Raw genomic sequence first — 21,970 nt, forward strand, 5'->3', positions numbered from 1 at the left:
AACTGACCCCAGTCAATGCAATGGATAAAATATGACAAGATAAGAAAAGATAAGATAAGACAAGACAAGATAAGATAAGATAAGATCAGACAAGACAAGATAAGATAAGATAAGACAAGATAAGACGAGATAAGATAAGATAAGATAAGATAAGATAAGATAAGATAAGATAAGACAAGATAAGATAAAGAGAGTTCTGCATGCTCACCCAGGCCGTGTCGGTGTGTGGACATGGGCGGCATGGTGGACCACACTTTGCTGATGGGGTTGTAGCACTCCACCATGTTGGAGGTCTTCAGCCCGTCGCGTCCTCCCACCACGTACAGCTTGTTGTCGATCACCGCCACGCCGAACTGCAGCCGCCGGCCGTTCATCACCCCGACCTGGAGCCACGTGTTGGTCCGCAGGTCGTACTTCTCTATGGTGGTGGATCCTGGGGGAATTTATACGATGACAAATCAGAATCGGAAGCAGAATCTAAATCCGAATCTCTTAATTGGACCGAGTACATTTTCGTACATAAGGAATTTATCGTGGTGAGGATTGGTGCGTTGCTGTACAAAGAATAAGCAAAAGAAAAAGCTTAACTGTCGGGGGGGGGGGGGGGGGGGACAAACATATAAGTAAAAGCCAAGTAAAATATATTTAAAATAGCCAAATATACAAAAATAGCCACATTCTAAAAACAAAATATACATTTAATAATAGCTAAACAGGAGTGAAATGTAAAAAAGCAGAATACACAAAGATTTGTTAAATGAAAACAAACGAAAACTTGCTAAATATATACAGAATATACAAAATGTGATTCTATGGGCAGGAAAAAGGAAGTAAAAAGCTAAAAGCTGGGGCCGAGTGACAGTGTGGGTGTAAAATATGAATATTAATATAGATGGTTATACTATACAGGACGAATAAATATAAATACAATAATACAATAACAGTGAATGACTACATATACATAAACGATTACTGTTATTACTAAATGATTAGTGTCATTCCAGTAAAATGTCAGACGCTGGATGAAATTGATTGAAGTGGATTCATGCCATGGAGACAGCATGGTACCCTTTGTGGCGTCCATCCCTCCCACAGCATAGAGGGCGCCCACGGTGGACTTCCTGGGCTTGGTTCTGGGGCTCTGGAACATGGGCCTGCGCTCGGGCAGGAGGTGGTACTTCATGGCCTCCATGAGGAGCTTCTGGCATTCCAGGTCATCCGAGAACATCTTGTTGTTCTCCAGATCTGCAAGGAGCTGTGTGGGGAGATATAACAGATGGATTTACTCACTTCAGCGTTACGGCCGTCGTTCCCAGGCTGAGTTTTTAGGGGGTTTTTTTATCTCCATCTTACATCTTATCCCTTTATTGACTTGTACTTGTACTTGTGCTTTGTTTGACTGCAGTGACACCTTAATTCACCATATAGTTGGTTTGGGTGCAGAGAAAATTGGTTCAAGCTGAAATAAACTATATTGCATTGATTAGGGTCTGTAAAATGACATTAGTCTCTTCATTAGAAAAATCTAAGATCGGATGTGTATGAATGGTGAGTAGAGTGAAATGTAAACAACGACTAGACTAGAGCAATAGACAGTTAAACAACCACTCATATTCTGTCCATACTAGCTCTCAATTTAAAAAATACCTCTTTCTTATGTTTTGTTTTTCTCGGGGGCCTTTTAGGTTGCCGGACAGTTTTTAGAAAGGATATTGCATGAAAATGAATTTTGAATGTCATATATTTTTATCTAATTTAAAATGCAATATCTGCATTTCCTTTATGGACTTGAACTTCCAACACAGCATCTTGTCCTGAAAGGCTGTTTGTATAGTAGGAAACTGGCGACCTTAATCAATATTTGAATTGAATTTGACATATAATATATATTGCATGGTAAAAAAAAAGTCTCTATGTGTGCATGTTACAATCCATTTTGATAAGATAAGTAATGAGCAGGGAATATGAGCTTTCACACTGCATTACTGTACGTGGCGGGATGCACTCTGCTGCGTGCGCTGGGATCTCCACATTAAAACCATGCCAATGCCGAGCTTCCAGATTCAGCGACACCCAGCGTTTGCAGCATTTCAGAACGACTCCCCAAGCCACCGACCTCTAGCAGGAAACTCATCACAGGGGCTGGAGAACCGTTTGGGTTGGGAAAAAGGTTTTACTGCCACATAATTGCATTCTGGGATACATCCACCGCCATTAAGTTGCACGGCCAGGTGCAGCTTTGAGAAAATCCGATTTTGGTATGTCTTAAGCAAATCACACTCCATTTAGTCTCAATGGACAGCTTCTGGGAAAGAGCAATAAAGTTCCACTATGGACGTCACATGCTTCACTTCACTGTCCCAACATGTATAAATTCAAAGCTTTTCTATATTCGTTCCATGATGTTCGTTTTTTTTCCGTCATTGTTTTACTTTGTGTCTCCTTTCCGTTTTACAGTGTTTGTTCACAATGTGATATAAACAGACATCATGTTGTGTAAACCTATAAGCAGGTCTTTATTTCGATTTTTTTTTTCTTGTAAATGAGCACAAAAGCTCATATCAAAATAACAATCAGTAATAGAAAGAAAACAGGAAAAATACGAACCAATACTTTGTAAAAGGCTAAAACAAAATAGTAATAAAAAATGAAAACACATTTCTAGATCATTAATAGACCACCTAAAAAGCAAACAGCTTATGTGCACATGCACAGCCCCCTGCATGAAGCTGCTACCAGCTATATACACATGTGTATTATACATGAAGCCACGAAGGATATACACCAATAATTAATTCATGTTTGAATATGCACTAAGCTGTAATAACATCGACCATAATCGAGGACAAATATTAGTCTATGTATTGGCCATGGGGGTAAATGGCACAGGACAGCACAGGTACAGCCACCAGGCACAAAGCAAACCATGTGGGCTTCTTTATGCCACGCTGCTCCAACACATTCATTTTATTTCGACAATCGTACCGACGGTAGAAAATAAGTGAACAGGCTGGCTCCGCAATGCTACTGTCGAATGGACTCAGCGGCAAGGCAGCCACTAAAGCAAGTAAACGCCTTTAGATAAGCTTGGCTGGAAGCCCACGTTAAATATGGCTGGAGCTTCTCATGCAGCTGTCATCGGCAGCACGATGAGCTTTGTGTGCAGCCATCCTGTTTTAAAGGGTTTTATAACTCAAAATGTTTGTCCTACTAAGGTTCTAATTGGGGCTAGAGTCTCAAAGACCAAGGCGGGTGTGGGTTTGAGTCCCACGTTGTATAGGCTGGGTTAGAGTCCTAAACACCAAAGTGTGTTGGCCTGTTTTAATTTGCACTTTCACCTGTTGTCTCTGCCTATCTATGTCTTTACCGGCGTTTAGCCTTTTATTCATACGCTTTTATCCTCTTTTGCATTTATAATATGTCTTTTATACATTATGTGAAGCACTTTGAATTGCTCGTGCGCGTGAAGCGTGCTGTACAACTCTCCATGCATTGCCTAGAATCTGTGACGTCAAACCCACCCTGATTTTACTAGTAATTTGTAGCAGAGCGTAAACTAGGTTTTGACGAAAATACACCGTCCGTCTTGGCTCCGCACGCTGTACCACCTGAGTATGTCTCTCACCTGCGGGGGCAGCAGCGGCAGGCGGATGAAGGCCAGCAGCACCCCCAGGTCCTGCTGCCGCCGCTGGACGTCATAGCGCACCCACATCATCAGCGCCTGGAAGATGGTCTCCTCGTCCGGCACGTTGATGTCGTCGCTGGAGAGCAGCTTGACGATCTCGGCCGTGGGCAGCAGCAGAAACTCCTGGTTCTGAATGACCTCCAGGAAGTGCTCCTGGAAGGGCGAAGGAGGAGGGGTTAGAGGTCGGAGGTCAGAGGGGGCAGCACTGTGTGGGAAGCGGATAACCATCAGCCATCAACACCGTGTGTGTGCGTGTGTGTGGGTGTTTGCGCTAGTGTAGGAAAGTGTGCATGTGTTTGTGTGTTTAGTTGTGTGTGTGTGTGTGTGTGTGTGTGTGTTATGTGAAACTGTGCTTGCGTGTTGCTTGGTGCTTAGGTGTGGCTTTCTCCACCACCTTTCGGGCACATTCCCCGGTTTATTCCACTCCAATTTTTTTTATCCACCCTGCAGTTTATAATAATAACCTATCTATTCAAGGATCGTTAATTAATGCATCGTTCAACCTGAGCAAGTGTAAATTACAGTCAGGGTGGGAGAGCAAAATGGTCTATACTGTAGAGGGCACGCTCTTATATGGTTTGGCCCATTTAAGCGGCCGGTCCATCCTGCCCTACCCGCATTGGCACCATGTTGCCGCGGTCCCTGCGCCTCCCCAACACCTTCTGAGTTCTACTCTTCTACGCAGTGTTTGTGTTCGACCTCATCACTCCGACGTCTAGCTCACTCAGGACAGCTATGTTGGCAATGAGTGGTGAGCAGTAGAGACGGCAAACTCAAACGATGCACAATAACCTAAGATCATTTTAAAGTAAATCTAAAAGTTAGAGACTGTCAGTATTATATTTACGATGGGGTATTTTTATTTTTATTTATCTTATTTTATTTTATTTTTTTTATGCGTTAACCAGGCTGCCATCGGCCTTCATCCAACACTTCCCACTTGGAAATCAATCCGCCTCTGCTTCGAAGTGCCTTTGCTCGCCGCTGTACATATTTCATAATTGATTGCGGTACATGTTGTTGATTGGGTTTTCATTAGGAGCCGAGGACTATGAGACAACAAAACCAACAGAAGCATCGCGTCGGCGCAGCGTCCCGCTCGGTGGAAAAGCCTTTCCCAGTGATTGATCTTCCATTTACTGGCCACAAGCCCGGGAGATATATTACCAACAGTGCCGTGACGGCCTCGGCAAGGGCACCGCGGACGGCGGCTCCGCTGCAAAACCATATAAACTACTCCACATTACGGCTCGTCGTGGTGCGCAACTTTAAAACACATATTAAAGGGGGGGGGGATCCTTGAACACTGAACGGAGCATTGTTCCACTATGTATATGAATTAAGAGGGTTATTTATCGCACGGACGGTTTAACGTCAGGCGGTCGGTGTGGTGGCTGCACGGTAACTCAGGTTGCAGCAACAATTAAGAAAAGAACAAGCAACCTATCGATCATCAATACGTAACAAATTACAATGTTTGGGTCGGATCCATTACCAGAGCGGGCTTTAAGAGCTTAGCGCACGTGGTCTTAATGAAATGAGGGACGCCCATTGATCGGCCGTGGTATTACTGAGGGAGATGCGCCGTCCCACGGTTTGACACCGGCACAGACTGATCATTTGCAATCACCGGCCTCAAACTGCTGACACTGGAATTGAATACATTAGAATCAACCGCGGTAATTCCACAGCCATTAAAAAAAAAAAGAGTATGTCTTCGCTGATGGTGGAGAACTCATTGCTGAGTAAACAGCTTGGAAAACAAGATTAGAGGAAGAAGATTCTAATTTGTTTAACTACAGCGTGGGGCTAATTGCATAATAACAGTGTTTTACGGAAGACTGATTAGCATTTGAATCGCTGGATTGCTTTTTAAAGAATTTTACAGGCTTTTCCTATGCTGTGATGGCTCACACCTGCCAGAAAATATGTATCTCATATCTCATTATTTATTAGTCATGATTCATAATTTTCATGAATTGGTATTGAGTTAAAGTGGCAATACATTAGATCGTCTGTGTTGAGTGGATTACGCGACAAGTCCCAGAATTCCATTCAGAACTGTTTTTAATTTGTTTTAATTGAATTATCTGTGTCCAACGACTTGGGAGTAATTTCTGAGAATTCATGGTTGGTTTCATGGTTTTCAAATGTTCTATAGGAAATAAGAGTCCCCAGTGAACATTGTGTGATAATCACTTTCACTTCTTGTGCTTGCAGTGGACCACACCACCAATAATGGAAACAGCATTTCCATTCCACATTTCCACATTGAATGGCTGTTTCATATAAAGTGCGTCATTTATTTTCTTGACAAAATAATCTTATGGATTGCCACTTTAACCATCCATTGCACGATGCATGAAAAATGCATTATTTTTAGGGCTGTCATGACATAGTACAACCCGAACAATAGAAATATCACATTGTTGACCACCGGATAATAACAAAAAAGGCCTCACTTTTAAGGAAGGAAAGGGATGTCAGGGGCAGATGTGGGCTGACAGGCCCCTTCCAGGAAAAACAAGCTTATCCAAACAGCAACCCTGTCCTCTGCGAGCCCAGAGGACGGGGCTCCAGGAAGCTCTAGGCAGCTCCAGGCAGCTCCAGGAAGCTCCACGACGCTCCAGGAAGCCCCGCGCCCGCTGCGTGCTTCACTGCAGCCATCCAACAGGAAGTTCGGTCCTCTTGTGCAGGCGTGTGATTAGATTAACCTTCTGCACTGGACAGGGCCCCGGCGTAAACAGGCCGAGCAGATGTCCTTCAGGAGATAACGCGCTGTCACAGCGAGGCCTTATCTGCCGAATGTGAGCACCGATCTCAATCCCAATGAAGTATATAGGATTGACTTCTTCTTTTTTTTTTTTTTTTTGTACAAGTGTGGTGTAATATTAGTCAATGTGCCGGCTGTGTGGTATCTACCAGCGGCAGCCGCATAACAAAATTAGATAGACTGGAAGCATGAAACCACTCAATTTCTATTCAAATGTGCACATCATGCAATCCCCCATCCGCTGAAATTACATTTCAGAAATGACCGAGGCAGCGGCAGCGGATCAGGTCGGACTATTTAAATCAGACCTTCAAAGAGGACGATGGGCGCAAATCATCAAATGCGGTATCCGAGCACGTACTGAGATGGGCGACTTCCCACCATATCGGTATTTGTATTATGTTAAGGATGGAGGAGTGGGGAGAAACATCTATCTATATTCCAATCAGATTAATTTTTTCACCCTGACAGATCTGTTGTCTGATTGATTCTTCATGTTGTTGCTCCTGTAAGAACATCCAGATTTTATAAGAGTGGGGAGTCGAAACTGTCTTAATGTGATCCAGTCTACTACTTACCACTATAACGACTTTCATTTAAATCAAAACTTGCGGTAACTTCACGGCTTGTCATAACTTGAGGAAATGCAACGTCCCTTATCGTGGCTTTCCCAGCCACATTTTATATATATATATACATATATATATATATATATATATATACTGTATACAATCCCATCCTACCATGGTGTAGTTATGAGCCACGTTTAGGAGGTCCATGCAGCCCTGGGCATCGGCGAAGGAGCGTATCCCCAGGCAGTTGGATGGGTGGAGCTGCTTCATCAGGAAGTTACAGCAAACCTGGATGACTTGCGAGAGCTGCAGCAGGCAGGCGGCCGCCAATAAACTCTCAATGGTTTCCTCCTTCAGCTCAAGGACGCCTGGCAATGTCAAGGGAAGCCACAACACCTTGTTTTTTATTGGACCAACAAGAAGTAATCACATCGCAGCACATAACAAATTTTTATAATCAATTTTATTTAAAAAAATAAAATATATATATATATATATATATATATATATATATATAAAACACCCTAACTACCGGTCTCACGTTGTTCAAATGTTGTGCTCTAATAACTTTAGCCTTTATATGGATCTCTATTTTGAAGGTTGTCAGTAAAACCCATTGACCTTATATGGAATAATAAAAGTAAAAATGCATTACGATCTGAATCATGAAAGCGAACGAGAACCCAACATAAAGTATTATGGGATAACAGAGAGAGAGAGAGAGAGAGAGAGAGATTGTGCGAGAGACAAAAAATAAATGGGGGAAAGGGAGATGATGGAACCCGCTGTATGGTACCGCGCAGGAATACTCATAGGACCAAACCATAAAATTAGAGGTATCATCTCAGTGTCACTCCTCCAATCCCACCACTCGGGTGATATATGGAGATATACGGTATATCACTTTATTGATCCGTTTTAATCACGCCCGCACATCTCCTGGGTTCCTATAACCACTCGTTGGAGGCCACAGTGAATTTGTTTACGAGCCACTCACCAGTGTAGGCGAAATGAACCAGGGATCTGAGAGCCTCGGGATCCACTCCCTCCATCTTCACCTCCTCCTGCTTTGCCTCCCGCACGTCGTTGGTGAACATGGCGGCGAAATAGTCCGACACGGCGCTGAGGACCAGTCTGCAACGCAACGGCATTTATAAATGTCCAAAAATTCTGCACAATTGAATCACGGTGGCCGTTTCGCCTGCCACACGTCACCCAAATTGCGTTTTCAGGGCCCTCCGACACGGAGACACAGGCGATGGCATTTAAAACACATCGGTTTTATTGTAGAGAGTGGGCTAGGTGGAACAAGCCTGGAGCAAATGGAAAACATGTCATGACAAGGGCCCCTCTCCTGTGTGTGTGCGGGGATGGTGGTTTTACCTGTTGCTTGTTGATTACTCTAACGTGCAACATGCGTACAGACACCCTGACCCTGGACCCAATTACCTAGACCCAAGACAGATGTGGCTGCACATCTGCACTGCACCTGAGATAATTTCTGAGAATGCATGGTTGATTTTGCCTTTTTTTCTCTCCAGTGAACTTTGTGTGCTAATTCGAATTCAGTTTGGTTTCTAACGTTGATGAAGAGTCGTTTGCTTTCTTCACAAGACAGCGCCATCAACCATTTTAGCCGCAAGTGACTCCCGCCGTTACACTCGTTCTGCATGACTCCTTTAATTGGTCGCCTTGTCTCAGAGTCTAATGAAAAGAAATTATCCCCCAAAATGAGTCAGTGTTTCCAGCTCCGGCAGTCGGAACGCTAATACTGTTTACGCCCTTGTCTCGTGCAGATAACACACTGGTTAATTCATGCGGGCAAGGAGTGAATCTGTGCCATTACAAGGGAAATTAGTTTGTTTCGGAGGGAAGTTTACACAAAGCGGAGAACGTCGTTGTTTAGTTTGACAAACACAATGAAGCCATCATTTAGTTAGCTCCTCGCCCGCTTTGATATTTGGAGAGTGGGGTGTGTCCGTACATAACAAATCCTCAAGGGGCTTTTAGAGGTTGATGCTAACAAAGTGAAGGAGCCGCTGGAGTCCGAGGACAAACAGCTACTGTAAACAGCTAAACCACCTCCACTGCAGCCAAAATTCCACAGGAAAACAAAGCCATTGCCAAATAACAGCCGCCTGGGGACCCGGGTCGATGCCATCGATTGGTTTTGGTCCCGGCGCTGCAGCGGTTCGGTTTGGACCGGTTTGTGACTCAAACAAGCAGCTACGAAGAGAAAGATCTCGTTGGTGGATAAACTTGTGTCTAAATCCAATCCACCATTTTTATCCACCCAACTGAGCAGATGCAGCCTGATGAATATGGATTCAAATGAGGAGGGAAGGGGGTGAATCAACTTTGTCTTTGACGCCAGAATCGACATTTCCTTGAGAGTCCCAGTTTCCCTCAGACAGCTTCTCAGCTCGAACGCCGGGGTACAAATGAATCCCTGTGCAGCCGCATTGACGTCTTGATGAAGCTGATCCGGGCATGTAGCTCTCGGCTTAATGCTAATGCGGACAGCGGTCGTAATTAATCAAACGGGAGCAGACGGACGCGTCGACGCCGGCACCAACCTGTGAGCCGGTATCCTGTGATCCCCTGCGATCAGGAGGACGTCGCACAGCTGCTTGTGCTGGAGGTACGTCTCCATCTTACGGAACGTCTGCTCGGCGTGGTTCGTGGCCTGGAAGAACTCGTCGGAGCAGTTGGTGGTCATTCTGGAGAAGTTGCTGAGGACCAACCTGCGGCAGAGGGAAACAGGAGGCGATGGAGAGCTGTGAGCCTAAGTTAGCGGGCCGTCGGACGACACATTGAAGGCTGCTCGTGCACGGAAAACCGTTCCGGAAAATATATGCAACGGACGACTCCTTGTAAATTCGATATCAAGGGAAATTTGTTTTTTAAATAGGAGGGGGATTGGGATGTGATGGCCCTTTGATTTGGCGCAGTTTAACACAGGCACCGTTGTCGCTGAATCCTCACAACGCAGAAAGCCCGCAGGGAGGATTTTTGCGGAATGGAAACACTCCCTTTGATTGTGATTAAGAGCTCTATCTAGGTACCAAAACAGGGAGCCGCAGAGGCAATAACCCTCTCCTCGAGATGTGTCTCCCGAAAAACAGATTCCGACACAAACACACAAAAGAACTACAAATTCATATTACTAAACATCACGCGGCACTTCCCTTTTGCGTCCCTCACGGGTTAACGTTTTGAAATGAAAGGGGGAAGGTAGGCTGCGGCCCGCGCGATAAGCGACCATATTTCCCGGCGACAATGGGGCTTTATTTGGACACATGGCAGTCCTACATGCGGTAATCCCTCCAGTGCATCTGCATCCTTGACACTCTGAGGCTGAAATTAAATCTGTAACAGACTAAACACCGTACATAAGTGGATAAGTAAACAGTGCGGTCCACCGGGGCGAGCAGCGCCGGAATCTGGGCAACACACCCCTTCTGAACGGACTCCATGTATGTGTGTGTGTGTGTGTGTGTGTGTGTGTGTGTGCGCGCGTGTGTGTACATTGCGGGCGCTTTTGAAAGACGGTGACTTTGCGAGGCTGAGCCCCGCTCCCCGTAGGCGGCTAGATTACATGCCGTTTTACAGGCGGTCGGGTAATCCCACCGACTCCCTCCGTGGCGAAATAATGCCCGGCCGGTCTATTTGGCGTCCTATACGGCGGAAATCCACTCTGTGATATTTAGGGCTGTTTGTTACACTGCATAAACAAACCTAAGCCGCCTCTCACCGCGTGACGAGGCCGAGGGAGTGGAACCCAAAAGTGGAGGGACGGGGCAGGAGACCAAAAGATTTCAAAACAAAAGCGTCTTTACTGAAGGAACTTAAACAACTCTGACGGGGGGGGGGGGGGGGGGGGACCAGTGAACTCAAGAAACAATCGAAAAACAAAAACAAACAAACAAAAAAAAAGGGTCTAAGGTTTCACCGGCGAGCGAAGGCACACGGTGTGTCTGCAGGGTTATCTGCGCAGCGGAGGTCATGAGCGACTTGGCGGTTAGGGTTAGGGTTAGGGTTAGGGTTGTCAACTAACCCAAACCCTAACCCTAACCCTAACCCTAACCCTAACCCTAAACCCGGCAGTCGGGGAAAAAAAAATAAAGATTGATTGTTTACAAAGTTTTGTCTTGGGTTGCCGCCGCTGTTGTGCTTCTTTTTTTTCCGGTTTCGTTCTCCCGAAAAAAAGCAAAGCGAACGCCAACGGCTGTCTCTGGCGCGTCTCCTTCGCGAGCCGCATCAGCTAAAATAATACGACGCGCGGCGGCGTCTTTTTATCGGACGCACGGGAAGAGGCGTTAAAGAGGCAGCGCCGCGGTGGCGTATTGGCGTCCTGATTAACGCCGAATCATAAAAGGAATTCGGAGCGGCGCGCACGCCTTCCCCCCTCTTTGATTACCAAGGAAGCCATTTCACCCCCCACCGCTGTGGAATTTGTTTATACGGCGCTGTGGTCACTACGCTCCCCTTTAATACATGGATCTTTATTGGGGGCAGGCTTTATGCTAAATACGAGAATAATTTATTGGGCCTGTCTCTGCAATCCCCCCGCCGGCTCGGGATCCTTCCAAGAGGAACAGCCCAAATGAGAGGGAATAACCAACGGGGGCAGTAAAAACTCAGATACATCGCTTTATCGGCTCGGGGGCACGCCCGGAGGTTTTTTGTTTTTTTTTGTGCCTACCAATCTCTCAGACACTAATTGCTTCCGTATCACATTCCGGGGAGCTGTAAATTTCTCTGAGGTGTTTATTTTCCTTTCAGTCGAGAGTTGTGTAGTCGCTGCAGGGGCCTCATCGAGACGCTAAAGGCCCCCGGAAAACACCTGACTCTGGGGGAAATGCCACCGGGACAATCGTTTACATGGTGGAGGCGTTTGTCTGAAAGTAATTGAAAAAGGAGCGACATAAAGGCGAGCGGCGCGGCCGATGCAATTATCCGGTTGAACTACGTTAAAGTTTGGGCTTAAGTTTGGGTTGCAAAAGTAAAGAAAAAACAGTCGCTGTTCCTACGGTGATGTGCAGAGGGAATAAATACGGCACGAGATCCCCATGTCGCTCCATGTATTATTATTTTTATTTTATTTTATTTTATTACATTTTTCTCTCATGTATGTATGTGTATACACAGTATATACCGTATGTGTGTATTTTTCCATTTTCCTGACATATTTTATGCTGTACAGTAAATTGTGAGGTTTATTGTATATTTTACTCTTTTCCCCAGATGTTGCCACTTGTCAATTTTATATTTTTATATTCTTATTGTTTGTTATTATTACTGCCTATTGTTTGGTGTGAGCTGCTGGGACATTGCAATTTCCCTCCGGAGATGATTTTTTTAATTTTTATTTATTTTTTTACTGTGAATTTTTGCAGGGCCAGCACACAATTAAAAGTAATTGCACCAGATTTAGCCAGCAGCTAATTTACATCTGTTGTTCCCGGGCAGGTAGACAAATACACCACGTAAGACAGCACAACACATACAAATCCGTCAATGTGAGATGACTGACTGACTTCAGCCAGAGCTCGGGGCAGGTTTTACACACTCCAAAGCTTCCTGGGTTTATAATGGTTGTGAGGATGGAATTCCACTTCCCCACTACTTTAACCGAGAAAGCAGATTGACCAAAGGCTGTCTTTCTGTTCTGCGGTACCCAGTCACCCAGAGCAGATGCTCTAGACCTACCACCACAACCACTGCCGGTACAGGCCAAGTACAGGCTCCTCAAAGAGGAGGGGGTACCAGATAATGAATAATTTTAAACATTAGGCATACTTCAGAGTAAAATAAGAAGTTATCAAAATTTAGGAAATTATATTTTATCCGGAATGTTACAGTGATGATAGTTCCTTGGCTTTTTATGTCGTACTTTTAGGATTTGGTTTTTTTTAGACAGGCTTGAGTGTAGTCACACCTGCCTGGGACCAGATTGTTATACAGGAGGACAGATGGGGAAAATCATCAGTACCGGTTTGTCCAAAAAGCTTTGAAGCAGATGGGGACAACTGGTGCCTGATGCTCTTAAAATTATTCTGATTAAATTTAATACCGCTAATGACCCTACTAATTTTCTTTTTGAGAGACAGGTTTGTGTCGATGAAAATGCCTGGATATTTAACAGGTGTCACAGATGCGGTGACTTCATTATTCATTCAAATGTCAGGATTAACTGAATTACTGATCCTCACTGTGAAACACATGCAAACTTTTTTGCTTACATAAAGGATCGATAATGAATTAGCGACAGCAGCCAATCGGACACCTTGCTCACTGCAACATGCTGCAGTTTGGCTGAAGCATGTTGTTTAGATCTTGCATGGTTAAAACATTACAGTATCATCAGCACACATTTGGACATACTGGACATACTTGAGGGAGATCAATCATACATATACTAAATAAAATGTGTCCTAAAATAGACCCTTGAGGGCAGGGCTGGTCCAAATCTTTATACTGTAGGGCCCTGGGGAGGGCTGGGGACAGTTTTTGTTTTGTTTTGTTTGGAGAAACGGGAAATTGGGGACGTGCAGCGGAGCAGAGATTTCCCGGCACACTGCTGATTGGGGGCCCCCCACCTCTCTCGGGGGCTGTCCGGTGGCCCCAAGCAGGCGCTTAGTCTGTTTATGCCTCGGGCCGGCCCTGCTTGAGGCTTACAGCACAACTAGCAAATGAGGAACACTTATCATCCACTCGTGTACGTTGTTTCCTTTTAGTTAGGCAGGATCCCATCCAGGTTGGGGCATTGACAGATCCATTTAATTTTCAAAGGTTTAAAATTAAAACATGATTAACTCGTTTTAAATTCCTTCTTGAAATCTAATAAATGAAGGCTTTCACAACACCACCATTATCAAGATGGCTTTATTCAAAATTTGTTCAACAAAAAAGCAATTTGGCGTTTCTGTCGAATGATGCTTTGGAAAAGCAAATTGCACCGGGCACAGAATAAATACACCTTCATTTAAATGAGAGACAAGCTGATGACAAACTACCTGCTCTGCTTTTTTAAAAGCTACTGGAATAATACTCAAGGGTCTATAATGATGAATAAAGTGTCTATCCATCTATCTGTCTGTCTGTCCGTCTGTCTGTCTGTTTGTCTGTCTGTCTGTCTGTCTGTCTATCTATCTATCTATCTATCTATCTATCTATCTATCTACCTGTCTACTGTATTTGTCTACTCTATTCGTCTGTCTGTCTACCTACTGTATCTATCTATTTGTGTTACATGTATACATATTTGTACAGTATATTCCTTTCCTTTACAATGTATTGTGTCATGTACATTTTTAGGATTTATTATTTTATCAAATGTGGTGTTTTGCTGGTCACAATCACCTTTGAAAAATAATTTAAAATATATTTATTAAAATATTAAAATACATTTTTTTGCCTTTAATGTAGAGAGCAGTGGAGAGCGATGGGAAACAGGGGGTCGAGACGGGGAGAGACACGCAGCAAATGACCGCAGGGCAGATTGGAACCCTGGGTGGCGGCCGTCTGTACGGTACCGCGTACAGTACTTAACTGGTTGAGCCACCATGACGCCCCTAAAAGTAAGAGTATTAAAGAATAGAATAGACAGCATTTCTCCCCTCGCCCCATCTCGACTCTAGACCTACCTGTAGCCTGTATTTTAAATACCACACCTTAAAGTGAGTAATCGCATCTGAGAATAGACACTGATGCCACTGAAAAACTCCAAACTGATGTTTCTTTAAATGTCCTCCAGGCTCCATCCAGCCCTGCCTGAGAATGATCCTGCCGCTATCTGTTTGATCGAAGGACTTCTTTCCAAGATTACCAATTAAGATAACCCGGCTCTGTCTTTCCCGCTGTCCTCCAAACCCTCTCCTCCCCCGTCTCCTTGACACTGTTGTCGTTCCATTACCTCTAGAGGAGCGGCCAGACTTCAGATTAGCCGGCAGCGCAAGAAGGTCACGAGTCAGACACATTACAGACAATCTCACTCCAACTAAGGTCGTCTTCAAGAGGAAATTGTGAAAAAATAAAAATTTAAAAAATGTGCCTGTCTGTGCCAAATGGGAAATGACTCTTTCCAAAATGGATTAGAAGAACCTACAGTCCCGGAAGGCAGCTGAGTAGCTTTGTTGGGATTTTTATTTTATTTTTTTGTCGAATCCAATGAGCCAGACGTGGCACTGCGTAGCATATCCCAAGTGAATATCATATATTTCATATGTGTCATGAATCCTCCCTGATCTCCCAGTATTTATATTTGTTTCCATGTTTTATTTCCATCTGGTCATTTCCTCATGCCATGCCAATTATCCGCATGTCATTTTATATCCACCCGCTCGCTTTTGCTTTGCTGTCACTCCTTTCTCTTCACCTAGTTTCCCCCGCCTGCAGCTCATTCCCTCCTGAGTCCTTCAGTTTAAATTACAGTCCACTTCCCTTTGTTCCCTGCCAGATTGTCTCTTGCCTTACACTGAGCTGTCCCACACAACTACTACACGTTTACTTAACCTTCGTCTAAACCTCTGCCTGGTTCCCTGGACCCCGATTCTCTGCCTGTTCCCTAGACTATGATCCTTTGCCTGTTATTTTGGACTCTGATTCTCAGCCTGATTCCCTGGACCCTGATTTCCTATCGGATTCCCTGGACTATGATTCTCTTCCTGTTTCCCTGGACCTTGATTCTCTGCCTGATTCTCTGGACTGTGACTCTCGGCCTGATTCCCTGGACTATGATTCTTTGCCTACTTCCCTGGACCCTCATTCTCTGCCTGTTCCCTTGACTCTGATTCTATGCCTGCTTCCCTGGACCCTGATTCTCTGCCTATTACCATGGACCCTGATTCTCTGCCTGTTCCCTAGTCTCTGATTATCTGCCTGTTTCCCTGGACCCAGATTCGGTCTGCTCCATGCCAAATACGTTTGCCATCTCTGACTGATCACCTGGTTTTGACCACTGCCTGTTTTTTGAAATAAACCTTGTGGACTTTGACTTCTTACCTGTTGTTTTTGTGTCGTGCTTATGGGTTCACATCTGTTATGAGTCAGTGAGCATAACAATATGATCCTGTCGCATTTGTGCCTTTGCTGCTACGCCGTACTGTGTGCTGGAATGGGGAGCGGCATGTTTTATTTGCCATAATCTCACCATCCCTGCAGTGGAACTAAGATGATTCCTCTGTATAGAATTATTTTCTCTCTCTTATTTTCATCCTTGCTGCAAGGATGATAAGCTGCATTCTTCCCCTGATGTTGTTTCCTCTACCCTGGCAGCCCTGCTTAGTGGAGAGAGAGCCGAGAGATTGGTGTTCGCATACAAGGCCTTGTTATCAAACTTGGCTAACTACTGGATAACTTGAACATCTTCAATTCAGTTCAAAACTAATAATCATGATGGCAGATCACCAGGAAAGTCCTGTGAAAGTACCAGACACTATGGGATGCAAACAATGGGCCGATTGACAATAAATGGACAAAAACCTAGAGTCAATCATACATTGATGGGTTGTTGATTTTAATGTTTAAATTGCTGATATGTTTTACAAATATGCTAACATGGTAAAACATTCACAATAATTTCCATAAATTGTCAATGAACTGTGATGGTTATGGTTTTCTATGTGTAAGTTCTCCTTGGAAGATAGATTTTGATTGGTTTTCTATGTCTAAGTTGTCCTTGCAAAATAGATATTGATTACCCATTACTTAGACATAGGCTTAGACATATCTCGATGGTCTTTTTTGATAACCCACTTTCACCACCAGAGAGAGGGTTTATGGAATTTAAAAAAAATAGCCGACGAGCCCTTCTGTGCTCCAGGGGACAGTGAAGAATTGCCATGGGTATTAACAGCGATGAATTATTACGTCCTTATACCGTTTTATCTTTTCCACCCACTGCTATGACCGAACCCCCCACGCATTGTAAAAAGAGCGAGAGAGTGATCGTGAAGTCGTGTCAGCATATATCCTGCAACCGACCCCTAATAGATAACCCAGGGAGATCCACGCTTTAATATTGACTCGTGCATCCAACTGCCAAACACGACGTAGCGGGGAGGTTGATTTTCTGTCTGAGAAATGTAAAATTATCGATTAACATATCTGTCTAATTAGTTTCGGAGTAACGGGATTCCACAGAGGGGACATGCCAGGGGGTCATCCGAGGCGTCTATCGGACACTGCAGCAGGGCCCTGTGTTCTGGGTATCTCTAGTATTATTCAACATGGACGCCAAAGCAGAGTAAAATGAGGTGTTTTTTGGTAGTGAGGTGTGTGTTTGTCAGTGTTTGTGTTTTAGAGATGCAGGGTCCCTTTGATAGATTTCCTAGGATTACCGCTGAATAACATGGAGGATTTTTTTGGAAACTGTGTTGGTATACCTGGTGTGTGCTTTTATGTGTCTTTCAGAGATAGAGGTAGAAGATGAGAATAAATTAACTTGTTTTTGTGTTTATTATCATTTCGCGTATGCTTTTTGCAGACCCAATATTTATATATCTACATGAGAAAAGGGTGTAAACTGCAAGTACAATTTTAGGTGTGTATATACAGTATATATGATTTATGTACATGTTTTAATAATAATAATTTTTATTACATTTCTAATTATATTATTATAAATATTTTTAAAAAGTATTTTATTATTATATTATATTATATTATACTATATTTTATTATATTGTTACTATTAGTATTATTTATTAACACTTTTTTTTCACTTTAACGTCAAAATCCTTACATCCTTACCCATGTTAATATTTTAGTTTATAGTTTATATGACAAGTAAAATTACCAAGACCTTAATATGCTCTGAATCACCGGCTGGTAATTCTCCTTTTTACACACCACCCATTCCACTGCCGTACGGGGCTCAGTGTTGTTTTTTCCCCGCTCTCATCACAGCACGCCTACAGCTTGATCACGGGTGACCACGGCACTCTCTCAATTCAAATTACTGAGTGTGAGCGCCCGGGGGTGGGGTGGGTGGGGGGGGGGGCACTGCCCTGGCCCCTCGTTAATAATATGCATGTAAAATTCATGGAGAGCTGTGTCAGGGATTATTTTCTTTGAATCAGGTCCATTTGGGAGGGGGTGGCTGATCACCGTTTGAACAGAAGCGAGAGAGTCCAGCACATTATGCGGCTGTTTCCCCGCTCAGCGAACCTCAAAGCACAAAGAGGTGACGCTGGAAACTATGGATTTATCATCTCCTAGTCGCACCCACGATGGGGCATTACCTTATATATATATATATATTAAAAAAAAACGCTCGTACAAATCAGATTGCAATAGATTGAGGACACCTCCGACATAAGAAGAAGAACGTCTAAGCGTGCGACGACTGACGCGCAGCTGAGTTACAGCCGCGGGCGGCGGAGAAGGTGGTGGTGTTTCTTTCCGCGGGGCGGAGGGAGGCGGGAATTGAGATATCATTCAATCTAACAGCCCGCTGACTCAAGCCACTGTTACTGTTACCGTGCGAAGGGGTCACGGTTTCCATTCCATTTAGGTTAACTTCCCTGGCACATATATCCTGTAGAGGCGGTGCCGAGGCGAGGGGACGTGAATCGGGAGCGAAGACGGGACGAACGCGGTGCGGGGCCGTATAAACCCGGGAAACGTTTTGGGTGGAAAAGAAAGAGAGAGAAAGAGAGAGAGAGAGAGAGAGAGAGATAGAGAGAGAGGTGAAACGGTGAGATTGCGGCACTTACAGCGTTAGGTCGTGTTTGATGTTTGTTGAGACAAAATGCTGTGAGGTAAACGCCCGCGCTTGGACCAGGTTCACCGTCAAGCACTGCGACACAGATAATACCCGGATGACATCTGGTTAAAAACACACAAACCACCTAATTCCCCAAAATACCGCTGCAGATGTTTGAATGAGCACCACCGTTCAGCGTCGGCTGTTTTTTTTATCGGTATGAGGCGGTACTCTAGAATCTAGATTATATAATGGAAGAAAAACTGCAACAACAACAAGAAAAAAAAAAGAGGGAACTTATGGGATTTCTCGTGTTTTTATGGGAGAACTCCCTGAAAAGGCGCTCACTGTGGGAACCACACAATATGATTGACAGAACTTTTTTTTTCTGAGACCTAAAACTCGAGCGCTTTCCACTGCCGGCGGCACTCGTTTCTCGATATAGCCGGAGAGATTGTGACAAATTATGTGTCAAGGATTTATGATGTGCGACGTAATAGGGCCACCCAGCTGCTGCGCCGAATGAACGTGCATATCTCAGTGACACCCACACATCTGCTGAGCCCGCACTGAGCATGCAACAAGCCCCCGAATGTCACACAGACGCCGTCCCGATGCATTGTTTGGCTGAGACGTTGCATTAACCTACATATAAATATAGATGTTTGTGCTTATTGATTTGGTTTAAGTGCACTACCCATCAATGTCTAGCTGCTGGAATTTTCACTTTGCATTTCCCTCTAAATCCGATTGTCGTCCCATCAAGACTGATGGAAAAAGTAGCTTTACAGAAAACTTCCGTGACTATTGTTCATTTCAAATTGCATAATGCTAACATTCAGTACCACACTGTGCCACTGAATCATCAGCCAAAGATTATACAATAATTATGTAAAGCAGATGTTGACAAGGTTATCAATTTATCCGGATGAAGTGACGGGGTAATTTATATTTCACCAAATATGATGAAGAATACAACAACAAAACATGAATTTTCTGTGTGTAAAAAAAAATGACCCTTATGGATGCAGTGATTTTAAAATAAAAACAAAATTCCTCCATTTATCATCATTAACCAGTCGGTAGAGCCCCGGATGCCATACAGTAAAACCATCCACTTTAATATTTTAGCAGCATTGTCAGTGTGTGATGTCCGGCGTGAACTCCAGGGCCCCCAGAGAGCCCCGGTTACAAATTCTCACTGTGAGGCACATCTTTTATGCATGCACCCTCCTCGCACGGGGGACCCCAAAACACCAACATCTGCCAATTACGCTGACAGCCAGAGCCGAACGTGCAGCTGATTCCAAAACTGTGTTTTAATTCAGAATAATTCATGTCCCAATTCCGGGCACCCGCTCAGCCAAGAACCATCCACGTATTATCCAGATTGATACATTTTTTTGCCGCTAAGTGGAGGCGCATGTATTAAGATTCATGGATATAATAACACTGATACAGTGGGGTCTTTATGAAACAATGCAGAGGATTCACTTTCATTTTGTCATTGCGGCACCAGGTGCAGGAAACAAAGACACCTTTTACACAAAGACCGATCACCTTAGAATGTCACGGAGCAAATGAAAGCAGACGATGTCTTTTTTATCCTTGATGAAAGGTGCTCTCAATGTTCCACCAGGCATCACAGAAACACACACACACGCACACACACACACACGCAGGCACACACACACACACACACACACGCACGCGCACGCACACACACACACAAACAACCTTTTGGAGCAACACCTGTTTACTTCCTGGCATGAAGATGCAACGCGACAATAAAGGTGGGAAAAACAAGCCGGTGAAGCGAAGCGAGAGCGAGGGTTTGAGGAATTCTATAGACGCTGGAGTGACAGAACCTTGACTCTGTTGCGTCTGTTCAACTTCAGATAATTCATATTTTTGCCCTCCACCACCTCCCACATCCTCTCACCGCGCTCGCTGATGTGTCAGGCGATGTAATGGCCGTCTCACACCTCCCACATCTCGGGCCGAAATTCCTTTGTGTGTGTGTGTGTGTGTGTGTGTGTGTGTGTGTGTGTGTGTGTGTCGAGTAAAACTTAGCAACACTCCGGGGAGTCACGCTGACATTTGGGCCTGTAATCTGCACCGCAACTCAGCCTTGGCTTTGCATCCAATTAATTATTAAGAGTGTGATTTTTATGTGGCTTGAACCACAGACACTGCAAACAAACAGTCCTCAGGTGAGTCATCACGGCGACAGCCGACTTCCCTGAGTTAATAAGGAAACCCAGGCAGATCCCCTAATCTCCACTTGATTAAGGAGTCCTCATGCAGAAAGTCGGAAATGAGAATTTTGAGTTGGGATGATGGGAGATGCCAGCAAGCTGAAGAAATCCCTGTCATATATTGTCAGTAATACAAGCTACAACGGTATCTGTCTGAACCAGCTCAACACAATGGATTACCACACTGCCTACCAGTGAATCCCTCCTTTCACATCTTTGGGATATAACACTGCCTTCCACGGATGAATATTCCAATTTTGATATAAATCTTTCACGGCCGTCAATCAATAATTCAATGTCATGCATAAAGAAGAGCGGTTACGCGCAGTCACAGTCGCCGAAATTCAGTAGAAATCAGCGCACGGCCCTCCACCCCCCCCCCCCCCAACGCCTCCTGCAGCAAACGCGGGATTTAACAGCGTGCCCGACGGACTACCTGGTACCTAGAACCCCAGCGGTGCTATGCGCGTTTCCCGTGAAGTACGTGTGACGAGGCCGGTTTGAGAGGGCGTCCGAGCGTCCGTCCGTTCCACAACAAGCGCATTGTATTTTAGTTCGGGTTTAAAACAACTTAGTATGAGCCGGGTGCATCGGAGCGAAACCTGAGTTGCTGCAATTTGCGCCTCATTAGATATATGAGCAACACGGCGCTCGGACGTATTTATTGAATTACAAGATCTTATAGGAAATACTGACGGAGGTTGCAACCTCTGTTAATAACCGTCGATGACTAAGTTGTTGTGGTTGTTGTTGTTGTTGTTGTTGTTGTTGTTGTGTTTCCCTAATCTCCACTTGGTTAAAGAGTCCTCATGCAGAATGATAGAGCTGATTCCTGAAGACTAAATTACTATTATAAGTTGGGATGCTGAGAGCTGCCAGCGAGCTGAGGACATCCCTGTCGTATAGTGTCAGTAATACAAGCTACAACTGCATCCACCTGACCCAGCTTAACACAATGGAGGCCAGACGGTG

At 44.5% G+C, this 21,970-nt stretch overlaps 1 protein-coding gene across 2 annotated transcripts in view; it reads right to left on the minus strand.

Moving 5' to 3' along the window:
* klhl4 (kelch-like family member 4) overlaps positions 1 to 21,970 on the minus strand; it is a 40,424-nt gene that overhangs the window by 10,166 nt on the left and 8,288 nt on the right. For both annotated transcript variants that reach the window (XM_080008673.1, XM_080008672.1), the window contains 6 exons: positions 9,607 to 9,774; positions 8,028 to 8,164; positions 7,202 to 7,398; positions 3,626 to 3,838; positions 1,069 to 1,255; positions 209 to 433 (listed from right to left, as the gene is read on the minus strand). In XM_080008673.1, the coding sequence (XP_079864799.1) occupies positions 209 to 433; positions 1,069 to 1,255; positions 3,626 to 3,838; positions 7,202 to 7,398; positions 8,028 to 8,164; positions 9,607 to 9,749 (1,102 nt within the window). In that variant the 5' untranslated portion in view covers positions 9,750 to 9,774. The remainder of the gene's footprint in view (positions 1 to 208; positions 434 to 1,068; positions 1,256 to 3,625; positions 3,839 to 7,201; positions 7,399 to 8,027; positions 8,165 to 9,606; positions 9,775 to 21,970) is intronic.

Source organism: Zeus faber, assembly GCF_960531495.2.
Source record: "Zeus faber genome assembly, chromosome: 10".
Lineage (NCBI taxonomy): Eukaryota > Metazoa > Chordata > Actinopteri > Zeiformes > Zeidae > Zeus > Zeus faber.